At 41.2% G+C, this 13,741-nt stretch overlaps 1 protein-coding gene across 8 annotated transcripts in view; it reads left to right on the forward strand.

The window, feature by feature from the left end:
• The window catches only part of robo2 (roundabout, axon guidance receptor, homolog 2 (Drosophila)), a 265,284-nt gene that overhangs the window by 104,735 nt on the left and 146,808 nt on the right, over positions 1–13,741 (forward strand). The window contains exons 1-2 of one of the 8 annotated variants that reach the window (XM_084950515.1): positions 5,736–6,291; positions 6,429–6,530. The exons of 6 other annotated variants lie outside the window; for them this stretch is intronic. In XM_084950515.1, coding sequence (XP_084806641.1) covers positions 6,476–6,530 — 55 coding nt within the window. In that variant the 5' untranslated portion in view covers positions 5,736–6,291; positions 6,429–6,475. Of the gene's footprint in view, positions 1–5,735; positions 6,531–13,741 lie in introns of those variants that run through there. One more of the 8 variants, XM_084950514.1, reaches the window with a different exon arrangement.

The raw sequence follows: 13,741 nt of genomic DNA on the forward strand, positions 1-13,741 counted from the left end.
TTTTTACCACACATGTGTGAAGTATGGGTGTGTAGATATGAATTTAAAAAAAAAAAGCTCCAGAGTCCTAAGGCAGTCGGTGCTATTGCTCAAATGTGACTTGTTAAGATTTGTATCTCTGGCCATGAGTAATTGTAATGTCAGGTGGTGGGGCCGGGGCATTGGCAATACTAAATGGCTCACTTTTTGACAATATATGCCAATATTAAGTATTGGTATATTGATATACTGATAAATGAAAATTTAAAAAATAAATGAGAGATAGGAGAAATCTAAAATCATCTAAAAAACAAAACAAAACCCAACAATATTGGCGATTATATTGGATTTTAAATACACCAAATATCTTTATTGATGTTTGTCACAAAGATATTTGGTTATTGGCAATGGGTTCCATTCACAATAGGCTAATATCCAGTGTTTGCATCATATATATCTCAATTCCTAACATACATGTTTGATTAAATGCTTAATTGGATGCTTTTCATTTTTAAGTATAAGTAAATTTTATCCACTTTATACATCTAGGTAGTTTAATTGGAAACAATGTAGTGAAACACATCTCAGCTCGTAATCGAGTAAAATATTTTTAGTAAAATACTTGAAAAGAATTAACACATTTACACTTAAAGAGTTTAATTCCCCAAATAATACAGGCAGAGGACAGAATGTGTATATGCTTACTTAGCTGAGATCATAATCCATAAATAAAGACATTTTTAGCATAAGTAGATGCTGTAAATGTAGAAGTAGTTGCATTAAATTCAACCAGAATGCACAAAATTGTGTGTGATGCTCAGCATTTGAGGGAGAGCTTCCTCAGACTCTCAGTTGATGTGTCCGCCTTCTGGTTTTGTTTGTTTGAATCCACTCGTATCCAAAATTTGTAATATGATGTAAATAGCAATGTTCATATTAAAAAATAAATAACTCCATCTTTTAAATATATATTTTGGCCACAGAACTTGACATGAACTTCAGAGTTAATAACATAGAGATTCCAGTATTTTTTTTAAAATAAAATTTAATAAAAAGTTTATGTATGACTATGAAAAGGTGATTCCCTTGTAAGTACCACATTAAAACGTGCAACCAAAATCACAAACTGATGACCTTTTTAGTCACATGAAAATAAGAAAGTCAGCAACCTCTGGAGCTGAAGTAGATGTTAAAAGAAAGAACGCCTGTACAGTTAATCTTCTACTTCAATTTTCCAACATTTGATAGGGTTCCCCTATCTCGCTTCCTGTACCTTTCAGTGAACACAGAGGAAGAACAGACGATGCATTACATGCAAGGTTTATGTCCTGCTGATGGAAGACTCTCTCTACACTGAGCTCAAGTGTCATATCCTCCATACTCTCTCCATCTGTCTGGCCCCTTACTTAAGCTTCTCTCAGGGAGTATCAGAGAGTACAGGTTTTAACTGGTGTCATGCTGACTTCCATTAAACGTTTTATTGTCCCGAATAAACCCAAAATTTGGATACCTATAAATGTCTCCCCGGTTCATGTACCTTATTAAAGAAGCAAGTCTAGATTGCAAAAGCAGCCCTAGTTTAGTCTTAGCCAATATTTGAGGGGTATTTGCTTTTAGCTGGCCTCATTTCTAGACAGAGATTTTACAGAATCTGTACTCAGTAGCCATTCAGTGTGACCTTTTTATAACTGCATGGGTCTTATTCACTGGTGACTAGAGTGATTTGCATTGTTGGACGATACATCATAGTGAAAGGTTTGTCACTTTTTCAGCTTAATGTGATATTGGGCTGTGTGTATTAAAGAGTAGAAGGAGAGGAGGGAAACAGTGATATCTAATAGATCTATGGACTCTTTGTCACGCTGAAACAGAATCAGTAAAACTTGCTAAAGAAGGAAGTAATATTTCAGCGAATGTTAATGCACATGTGGTGATGTGTTTGCGAGTTCTGCCTGTGCCACACTCTGCTGTGTGTGTTTATGTCTGTCACTGGATTGTATAGGAATGTGTGTGTGTGTTTGTGTGCCCATGTGGGCGTTATTGCCAAGGCTAGTGCGAAGCAGAGCACAGCTTAATATCTATGTTTGACATAGAGGCCCATTAATAAGGGCCTGATCCGAGCTGGGTGACAGGAGTGCTGACAGAGGAGGATCATGGGGAAGAATCATGCCCTGCTGAGGGAGCCTGGGCTGCAGGTAGGCCCATTCTGCCTTCCCCAGGTGTCATTACGGATGCTGGGTAGGGAGCATAGGAGGAAGGGCCGCTACTGACATCTACATTAATCACCCCTCCACACATCAAACCCCCCACCCCACCATCCTCTGCACACCACCTCTTCCCACCTCCAGCTCCTAATCATCCCCACGCAGAGACCCAAACCCAGTAAGGGGATACTCAGCCATGAAAGATATCCAGCTAAGAGCTCCCCAAATACCACTCTGATCTGATCATGAGTGATGTTGCTACCTGAACCTCTGACCTGGCGCACAATTAAAAACACTTTTCTTTTTCTCCCTCGGACACGCAGGAGAAGCACTTCTGATGAAACTACACACTTTGTCACTGTCTGCATGTGATTCATAGTTTGCATTTGGATTGCACTACAGTTACATGCAATTAAAGTGTTGCAAATACCTCTGCTGGAACGTGTAGCCTACAAACCCCCAGAGTCCGCAGATGCTGTTGTACACACTCCTGATCATCTCGTAGATATCACTCGGTCCACTTGGGGACCCCCTATTGATTCTCAGCCATGCTTTTATCTGCAGAAAACAACCACACTGTAGCACTTTGTGTTCGCAGCGCTTTAGTATAAGCTGAGCCTCGTCATGGACAATTCTTAGTGAGAAAAAAACTGCAATAATTAAAGGGTGGAGCATTTCATATGTAGGCTGATCATGTCAGTCGTCTTTGATGCTTCTCTTTGTTGTATTGATTTGCAAACTGATATTTTGAATACTTATATTTGCCATAAAAGTAAGTGGACTTGACCAATTAATGCCATGTCATTTGACAAGTAGACGAGGATGGATGAATGTAGGTCAACCGTCCCAATGAATGGCTCCACCCATGGATCCGTCAATGAGCAGATGTTCTGGGGACATTAATGGGTAATTATCTGATTGATTATTAGTTTTGATTTAATTAAAAACACATAATTGCACACAAAAACATGACAGAAATTAGTTTAGGTCAAAACAAATGATTCATTTCAGCATCTGGTGGTAAATTCATATATATTTTGTCTCTTTGTGGAAAATAAGGCGCACTTGCATGCTTTTAATATATTGGAGTCCTGCGTTTTTAATGCACTCGTTTCAAACCGCTGCTCCTGATTTGCTTTCCCCCCAGTGACGTCAGCCTCATTTGTTTGTGGTTACACCTCATCTGCAAGCTTTCAGTTTTTGAAATGAAAGAACTAATCAACCCAAGCAAACCTTGTTTGTCAGTAATATTATAAATGTCACCCTAATGAAAGATTTGTAATGTACTTCCAGCAGTGGAATGAAGCATAAGCTTGTATCCTGGTGTCCGTGACTTATCAGTCCATTGCGTATGCCCCCAAACTCATATTTATGTAACATGCCTTGTCCTGAGTAAACACAGCCTCCAGTTTAATTAAAATAAATCCACTTTGAGCTGATATTTAGAAAGCCACAAAATATCACTGGTTGTGCTACAGATAAAGTGATTGAGAGTGGGGAATAAAAGGCTGGGCTTGGGGGAGAATTACACTCTACTTACTTTTCCATCAATGAAGCCATACACTCCATTGTTTATGTTTGAAGTGGGCTTTTCTTTTTCGTAAATGACCTTTCTCCAGTTCCCTTTTTCTCCCTCTCCTCTCTTTTATTTGCCTTCAACCCTCAGCAACACTGATGACACAATAAATTTCTGTTTGCCTCTTTGTGTGTCTGTTTGTGGCTGCATGCATCTGCTAGAATCTAGGACACTGGAGAGACACTGAGAAGACAGCATTTGCATGCAGCTCACAAACATATTAAAATATGAAGACAAATCACTGTGTCTGGCCAGCTGACAATGCTCCCTGCAACGAGAGCCAGCTAGCAAACTTACAGCATGTCGCAGTTCCCCGTAAGGCCTTTACAGGGCAAGCTTTGACATGTAGCTCAACAAACAAACAGAAGAAAAAAGGGGCCGTGAGCAGTCAAAGCTATCATTAAAGGCGGTGGAAGTGTTTCCTTCTGCCACAGCTATTCGATCATGTGCCTTAGCCTGTATATTGTTTTTAGTGGGAGAGCAGGGCTTTCAAACACATCTTGGGGGCACATATGTTGGGCTTTGTTGTATGGCTGACTTTGATGTAAATCACAAAATGAGAAATCCAAGCCTTTCAGCCCACACTTCTGCTAATGTTGCGTCCATTCAGAGGAGAAACAAAGCACCAACTTGTTAGATTGTGCTTTCCATCTTTTTACACTGGTGTGCCCAGAGCTGTATTCTTTAATTTGCAAGCATGCTTATTTATCGCTTTGTGCCATTTTTGCTTTCTGAAAGTCGTTTGAATTACACAATATACTGACTGGGGAAATGAAATGATAATAGTTTGGTACAAATTTTGGAAAACAGTTTGTCAGCGTAATCATAACTTTTTGATGTAAAACAGTGCATTCGGCTTGTTATTTCCTAACAGAAGATTTGAGGTTTATTGTACATTGCCTGCTGAAATTGCCCCTTAGGTGTGGCATTTATCAAATCATGTGAATTCATCTACTTGATATAACACAGCAACGCACGCAGTCTCCAAGTTTTCTTATATCCGTCACACTCCTGTTGGGTCTCCATATGCTGTACCATGGCTGTATTCGGCTTCGTAGGCCGGTATTTAAAAAAAGAGAGCATGGTAACAAGAAGGTAGCCATAGCTGACACCAGTAGGGGGAGCTCACAGTTCATAGCTCCCCCGTAATAAACCCTGTACGAAAACATGCAGAAGGCTGCTGCGCGGTAGTTCAGACCACATACACGAACCTCCCCTCTATCTCTGACCATCAGTACATCTCTGGTCCTCCTTGTAGTTTCCAATCATGATTTGGCCATGATTAAAATTGGACTGCAATAATGTTGTTCTCTGCATTCCGTGTGTGCGTCTGCATATCTCGCCCTTAAAAAGACATTTGTGTATTTATTTGTTGGTATGCAGAGCTGCTCCTCTCCTCATCCTGGGGCAGGGCCTCGGTCAATCAGTCATTGATTTCTGACAAAGATCATATTTACAATTCTGCTTCAGTATCTCAATGGATTAATATCCTCATGCTATTCAGCTTATAATTTCCCAGCAAGTGTAATTTGCCTGCGTTCAAATATGGAATATATTGATTAGCAGCTTTATCATATGATGAATGAATTCCATTCATAAAATAACGTGATTCTTATGTTATCCTGTTTTCGTTTTCCACCCTTTTACCGCTGTTGCCTGTGCGGATGTAGTTGTTGGCCCCACTAGGAAATGTTTCAGTAAATAAGATGCTTAAACTCCTTGATGTCTTCAGATAACATTGTTCTCCAACATCCAGCCCTGTGGTGAACAATGACTGCACTTGAGGCTGTAAACGTATAAAAAGTTAAACTCCTAATGTGTAAACATTCAAATATGTGTAAAGTGGTTTTATGGCTTTATTATCCTCCCTCTTTCTCTCTCTCTGCTTGAAATGCTTATCTTGATTATCACAACTTAAGAGAGATTCGGGCTGACGTCCAAACTCTCCTCGTTCTCAAACCACTAGGCTGCTCTCTCCGCGTCTCGCTCCTGATTTCGCGAACCGATCCTTGTTTTGTGAGAGTGCGTCGAGCTTCAGTGTGGTGGGCTGCGGGCTGTGCGCAGAGACCGTGCGCTCCTAGCGGCCGCGCTGTTGAAACCCAAAGGCAGAAAGAGAGGAGGATGTTGAACTGTAGAATGACTGTACATTTACAGCGCTGAGCACATGGGTCTTTCGGGAGCTACTTCTCGCTGCAATAACACAACTTTCTGGAAATGCATGATAGCTGAAGTTTGGTTTGCTGCCGAGTCGTCTCTCCAACTATGGAGACGTCGCTGAAGATTTGAAAGGTGCCAGAGACGCGTCTCAAGGACCCGATAACGAGCGGAGAAGTATAGACACTATGCTGTGTTTTCCAGTGTGGACTTAAATTACCTTTCTTTCAGACTCTGTTCGTTACAGCGTGTACAGTAGGTCATCTTGTCAAACAGCAGAGACTGCAGAGGAACTCACGGGGCAAGCAGGGATAATATCCAAAGACCGAGAGTTTGGATTCAAGGTTCGCTGTGTATTTACATCCCGCTCTGCTCCGGGTAAACTACTACTTTAAATGGATCCTCTCTGTTTCTGGACCTTAACACTGGCTTTTGTCAGTAAATAGGGCCCATCCGTAACTCCTAGAAACACGGAATTGACTTGATTGTCATTTTGGACATATTTCTTTCTGTAGTGAAATCGAGGATTTACGCGCCCGCCGTGGATGGTTAATATGCTAGTATGGGTCCGCTAGCGTTCATCCTTGTCAGTGGACTACTGTATTTTCAAGTTGATGGTAAGTTACTAAACGCGTTGTTGTGTAAAACTCCTTAAATATATTATAATGTTCTGTTCTTCCCTGACTCCGCAAGTCCCTGCCGTGCAACACCCAGTTTAAAGCCAATTTTGTTTCTCATTTATTTTACAGTTTAATTATTATAATAATAATAAGTCGCCGTCAGTATTGGCTTTTGGGTGATAACATGACGAGCTTGTGGAGTTTTGATTTAAATGAATTTACATCTCCTCAGTGCTTATTTTTCATTTTCTTCTCTTTTTTCATCCACTAAAGTCGAAGCAAAAAAAACGAAGAAATGCTTAAAACCAACAAAAAAGCTCCTCCCAAGAGGCTAAAATCGGAGCAAAGATGAGGTTTATTTTCTTTTTATATGCAACAGATGAGAAAAAGCTGTTCAATATAATATAGAACCATAGCTCATACCATGACAGAACACTTTAAATGTGTTTTGAAACATTTCTGACTGTGACACAGGTTTTAGAGAAAGCTGAATATAAATGATTTCCAGGTTCTGTCACAGCGGCTACAGGTATTTCCATTGCAGAGGTGAGAGAGACCCTTTTTGGAAAAGGAAAATAAAGAACGTATCAAACATATGAGATTCGATGTGGTATAAAGGGAAGTAGTGCTGTATAAAACAGATGGTAGCCTAGTTCTGCTCTGTAAATTTGGGGGTCATTGGCCTGCTTCTTATATGTGCTATGATTGTACAATACTCAGTGTCTGCACTCTGCACTACATGGCGTGGTTTCTGTGCTTTAGGATTTCAGAGCTGTGGTTGTGCGTTGTGGTGTAAGCTGACCTAAACCAAATCTGGAACAGCGCCACAGTTTATTATTTCCATTTGTTTGATTAATGTTTAATGATGATGTGGATTACAGACAAGATTGATTCATTTCTGCAGCCAAAAGCTCCTGCCCTCTTGATCCAGTCCACCACTGAGTGCCCAGTCAGCATCTTTATATTACATGCTTCTCAGGATTCTCTGGCCTACAAGGGAACTAGTTTAATAGAGGAATTAAAACAGCTTCAGCTAGAGAGTTAATGTAATGACTCACAGCAATCATCAAAATAGGACAGCTTAGGTGACGGAAATCGTGATTGGAATGGGTCCAACCTGTGACTGGCGAAACAATAATCGGTATTAAGATGTATTACCTTCAAATTCCGTGGTCTGCTTTCATTTTAGTACTTCTTTTGAAAAGGACACACCTTTTTTTCAGTCGTCTTGCACACTGTCTGCACAGGCAATCAGAGGCTTATAATCAAAGAATGAGAAAAGAATACTTCTGACGAGTCTCGTGCTGGGTCATTATATTATCATATGTTAGTGATGATTCACACATATGTTTGTATTGCATTGTTTACTCAGCTTATCCATATGTGAAGCAGTTTTTTGTTGCCCTTGAATGCAAGAGTCTGTAAGGTCCCATTTTTTCTTTTCTTTTGCCTGTCAACCCACGCTTTTGTTCCTCACAGCTGCAAGTTTTGGTTCTGAAGCGTCTTAGTTCAGTGTCCACGTTTAGTAGTTTGCAAATCAAGTCTCCTTTCTTCTGGGAATTGAATTTTTTTCCCTTTGGCCTTTTTTGGTGTTTTTTACTCTGTTCAGCCACTGGTTGCTAAGCAGTAGCTGATGGCATTGCTAGCTGGACAGAGAGAGAGAGAGCACATCTCCCAGGGAGCAGTGGATCTTCCCAATCATTTGCCTGTCACCCTCCTCCCCCCTCTGTCTTGCTCTCCTATTCCATCCCAGCAGAACTCACCCATCACCCAGCCTTTTAAGAGGTAATCTTAGGGTCCATGGAGAGGGAGGAGCTTCCACTAAGAGTCCACTTGGGCAGACAAAAAGGCCTGGAGTTGCATTCACTGGGCTGCATAGCCAACAAAGCCAAGACTTGTGAATGGCGTCAGTCACTGTTTAGTGTGCTGTGATTAATACTGCTAGTGTGCAGGAGAGGACTGATACTGGGAGGGAATAGGTGGAGAAAGTGGATGTGTGTTGGCTGTTGTTGGCCAGAGTTAGAAGACATTTAGTGACCCGAGACAAGTTGTGCATCTGAAAACAGTTTTACCACAGTGTGTGGGTTTTTTTTTTGTATGAAACAGTCCCACTGCAGTAGGATATACTTTCTGGAATACACATGTCCGTGTGCTTTTAGGATAAAGCCCCCCTACACAAACAAACACAGATACACAAATCCACCGTAAACAGACCATACAGATCTATACTGGCAAACATAAAGTGATTGCAGGAGGATAAAGTAAGAAGAAATAATGCACAATTACAACATTGTGCAGTATGCAGCTGTTTTTGTTATCTTACAAACTCTGCTGTGCTGCTTTTGAAGCTGGTTTAGAACATGCTTTGCATAGTGGACATGCACTCCTCACCCTTTGCTATTTTGAGATCTCCTGCATGCCTGTGTCTGATGTAGGAGCTGGTGACATCACATTCATCCTGGGTGATACACCAAGAGGTGCTGAAATAAGGACCAACTTAAATATGTCAAGGAGGCTGTTTAGATGGCCGCTTGGGGATGGGGTCGTTTCTGTGGATAGTGTGTAGTTTTTGATTCACCAGCGGGGTTGGGGCTTCACTAACGCTGAGTCAAGAGAAACTCAAACCAGGAGAGTGTGCGTGCGTGTGTGTGTTATGGAAAGGAGGAGGGACAAAATGGGTGCAATCAAATCTAAAAACTGAGAGAAGAGTGGTTTAACAATACAATCTTTTAAATATAAATTGCAAGGCTGATGCTTTATTACCAAAGAACACTGCAAACTAACAACTCTGTTGATGGTTATGATTAAATGAGAGAGGTTTATAGTGCTGGCCTATAATGGAAAGTAAGCCCAGATTAAAATAGTCTAGGTGAATGATGAGGCAGGCTGAGGTCATTGCGTAAGAGCCATTGCGATTCGTGCCCCAAATGTGATTGTTCTGCTCGAGCTGGCAGTGTTTAGGCAGTGTTATTGTAATTGCGGTTCATTTGCTGGAATGGGGCTGCTGTAATGGTGAACCTTCATCTCAAATGTACAGGAAAGTCCCCTCTCTACTGTCTCCCATAGTCTCATCACTGTCAAGGAAGTCGCCTTGCTCTTCGCCATGAAGCGCTACTGTTTATTCTCTGATTAACATCAAAAATGAGTTAAGACAACAAGACTGAAGCTGGTAATCATAATACAAAGTGACCGAATAGGGAACGAGGAAATGGGATGCGGTGAGCACTTGTCCAGTAAAAATCAGCTTCCTGATCCTTTTGTGCCATTTAAGTGATAAGTGTTACTTGGCCGGTAACGTTGTCATGTCATCTCCTATGATGTTTTAACAGCCAAGTCTGGCTGCTCAGTGGTTTGTGTTTCAACAGTGATCACTTCACACATTCAAGGCGCGATAGAGTAAAGTTTGAGCTCTCCATAAGTCTTTTAAATCACAAAAATAATGCCGTGTGATCACTGAGATATAAGAGGATTCACAGCTGTTTTAAATTCTTGAAACACGATAGGTAGTGTCTTTGCATTTTCATAGTGCAGATGTGGGAGAGAAAATGTCAGCTTCAGACAATGCACATGGCTGGTTTTCCTCTAAGACCAGCAAAATGGAGGAAAGGTAATGCCACTTTTCCCTGTTTTACCTCCGCTTTATTAAGCATACCCCTGACATTTACAGAGCGGAATTGCACAGAGAAAAAGACAAAATAACTGAGAGATTACAACAGGACCAAGTAGAGGTTTAACACTGTTAGGTAGACAGCTAGTGTCTTTCCTCCCACAATATATATTTTCAGATCTTCCCACGGTCTTGCTCTTCCCCTGTATCTCACGTACACACATACTGTCATTGCTCAGGTATCCCATCAGTGGCAGTGTCAATGAGGGTGGAATTCAAACAATGAGGAGTTCATTGTACACCTGTGATAGGAGCATAAAGTGGGAGTGTGTTTAGGTTGGGGTGGGGGAGGAGTGATATGATGAATAGAGATGACTAAAGCAGGTAAAACAAGTGGTAAGGGCCTTCACCTGTCTCACACACCTGTACTTATAGAATACACACCTGTGCTTACCGCCTGGGCCCCAGAGCACAGATATAAGCCTCAGTCTGTTCTGTCATCATCTTTGTTTCGCAAACAGCAGATTAAAAGTTGTAAGGGGGCCAGCAGTAAATAAAGGTGCCGTTATATAAATCAGGATGTGCAGGATGTGTTACTCATTTACACTGTGGAGTTGATGAGCAGTCCTATCAGGAAAAATGTAACTGTCGTAAGAGCACGGCAAAACAACATGACATAAGGACTGAGTAAAACAGAAGCCGGTAGTGATGTGAACATGGAAGGGACTGAGTGTTTGTCTTATCTGTGTTTTCATGTTGCAAGCTGCACTGAAATGTTGTTTGGGGAAAGCATTTATTTACTCTGTGTCCCGTTGCCCTCACCCTGCCCTCTGTTTGGCTGTCTTGCGGCAACCTTCAGATAGGAGGAAGGGATGTCAAGGTTGAGTGACTCATGGAAGTACATAGAACTGTATAATCCATGCTTTTAGGATAAAGCCCCCCTACACAAACAAACACAGATACACAAATCCACCGTAAACTTACAGACCATACAGATCTATACTGGCAAACATAAAGTGATTACAGGAGGATAAAGTAAGAAGAAATAATGCACAACTGCAACATTGGGGGGATGTATGTGTTTTTAATTTTCGACGTTTTAAGCCAAAAAACAAAACATACTCTCTTGTTCTTCATTGTCAAGACTTTGTGTGACAGTTGTACCTGAGCTGAGTATCTCACCAGTGTTTTAAAGATGAGGTCAGGTCTGGTGATAAAAATGCATGAGCTGTCTCGCAGTGCAAGACATATGAAGATGGACAGCCATAGTACGACACTCAAGCACACATCCATCACTCGCAGCAGTAGTCCAGCACAGCTGTAATGCTGCTCAGAGTGGTGGAGCCACTGAATAAGTGTCTTGTTCCACCGTCTTCATCTCCTGCTCGGTCTATGGATCACCTAGCCATGACAGCTATCCAGCTTTTCTTACCTGAAGCTAACTGGAGGATAAAAACCTTTAGAAATACAAAGACTCCAGACTATAGACCATCACCTCATTAGAGTAGTGTTTCAGAGCAGAGGCTATCACTTTGATGATGCACAAATGAAAAATGCACACATTTCTCTTTGTCAGTACTGTAGGAACCTGTTCTTGTCGTGTCCTTGCTGGGAAAAGAAAAAAATGGCACCCCACTGCTTTGTAAACCAAGTCACCGTGACCCGGGGCGAGTTGATTTACTGTATATAATGACTCCTGGTGAGACTGGCTTTGTGGTTGAAGTTTCAGTGTGGAACGTGGCATCAGCCAAGTGTCACAACCGTTTCGGTGAAGAGGACAAAAGCCCTAATCACATCCTTGAACATTTGAACTCTCCACTTTCACTTCCAGGATGGTGGTGATTTTTTTTCTGCATAGCTGCTCCCGGGCATTTGTCACTGAGAGGCTATGCAACACAGAGCCAGCTCCAGAATTATGAACTGCTGTAGGAGTGTGTGGGTAAATGTGTTTTGGAAACACTATTAATAACCATCAAAGTCTTGTTTTGTGTTAGCGTGGATACATGGGCCTCAATAAACTGAATGAGTCCTCTTCCACTTACTGCTGGCACCCTTGACCCTGTATTCCAAAGCAAGACCACACTAAATGTCTTGTGGTATAAAAATTTAATAAATCTTATTCTGACTTGCTTGGCTGCACCTTAAAAAAGAAAGTATCAGAGCCGGTGCTTTGCTTTCTGAGTTTATCGGTTGGATGGTGTGGTTATAGCTCTTATTTTTCATGTTTCCACCTGGAGTTAAGCTTATCTAAGGACCACTGGAGTGCTTGACATGCAGGGAGGACCAATGTGTTTTTATATTTCCTTGCTTTTTTTATAACTTGGGTAAGAAATCCTCTTAAAAACTTTTTGGGTTTGACCTCTGTCCTGTGAAATAATATCATTCATTTTGAGAAAATACTTATTTTTTGTTTGTGCGCTTACATAGGAGGCTCAGGTTAGTTATTTACCTTCTGACTACCTGATGTCTCTGTGTGACACACATATGCTCATCCTGAAGAGGACTCAGCTGAATTAAATGCTTGTGGTTAGATAGCAGAGAGATACCGTTTCTGAACACATCAGATGCCTGGTTTTGACCTTTCTGTTTAGTCTCTCTTTTTTTTTTTCTCCTGAAAAACTCCACAGCTAAATTTAAGTTAAATTAAGGTTTCTATTATTTGAATTATTTTGAGTGCTTTATGAAAAGTGTGTCAGTATCTCCCAGCCTAACTGTAGGCAGCTAAATAAGTCTATTTAGGATTAGTCAGTCCACGTACTGCAAAGTCACACAATCACAACTCAACACCATGCGTCACCTACACCCTTCTCTATCCCCCTCCACATTTTATCAAAATCTATATTTTTTTATTTCTGTTAACACCTGAAAGTGATTTTGAGTCAGCTGTCTTTACAATTACACGCACTCTGCACACACAATATACCATGAAAAGATAGATCTAAACACTGCTGCTTTCTTATCTAATTTATAGAACATTTACAGAGATTAAAATGACCAAAGAAAATTGGACTCTATTACAATTGCTTATTACTGATGATCATTGCATGACTGGAGCAAGTGAACATTACCTTAACTGTAAGGGATTCTTTGTAGTGGAATAGGAAGGGGAGACTGGGCTGGAATTGAAATCGTTGAGTTTCCAAGAACACAACTTTAATATCAAGGTTACTGTCATGGTGCAAAGCAAAGGCCAACAGTCAAATGCTAGAGCAGAGGCTCTTCAAAGGGATCTGCAGGAAAAAAGAGAGGTTTGAAAAAGGTGGGGTGGCGCAGTGAGCTACACGCTTCACTGGCCCAGGAATCGGAAATCATTTAATCTGCATCACGCAGTTTAGTATCCCTACCAGTGGCCTGACAGCCCCACAGAGCTAGCACTGTACTCCTTGTACTAATCAGTCCATACAAAGAGAGGAAGCAGCACGCTTGTCAACACTTTTCTCTTTACAATAAAGCAGTCTTAACTGTTTTTACGTTATCCTGCTCTTCCTCCTTTAGTATCTTGTTGCAAGTCAGCGATCGCCGCTCTTTTGAGACCAGGCAAGTGCTGAAAAGTGATAACATCGCCTTTTCTGTGCATGGCTACTCATAGTAGGGTGGAGAG

The sequence above is a fragment of the Perissodus microlepis genome, chromosome 14 (assembly GCF_051167445.1).
Source record: "Perissodus microlepis isolate ML-2025 ecotype Zambia chromosome 14, ASM5116744v1, whole genome shotgun sequence".
In the NCBI taxonomy this organism is placed as follows: domain Eukaryota; kingdom Metazoa; phylum Chordata; class Actinopteri; order Cichliformes; family Cichlidae; genus Perissodus; species Perissodus microlepis.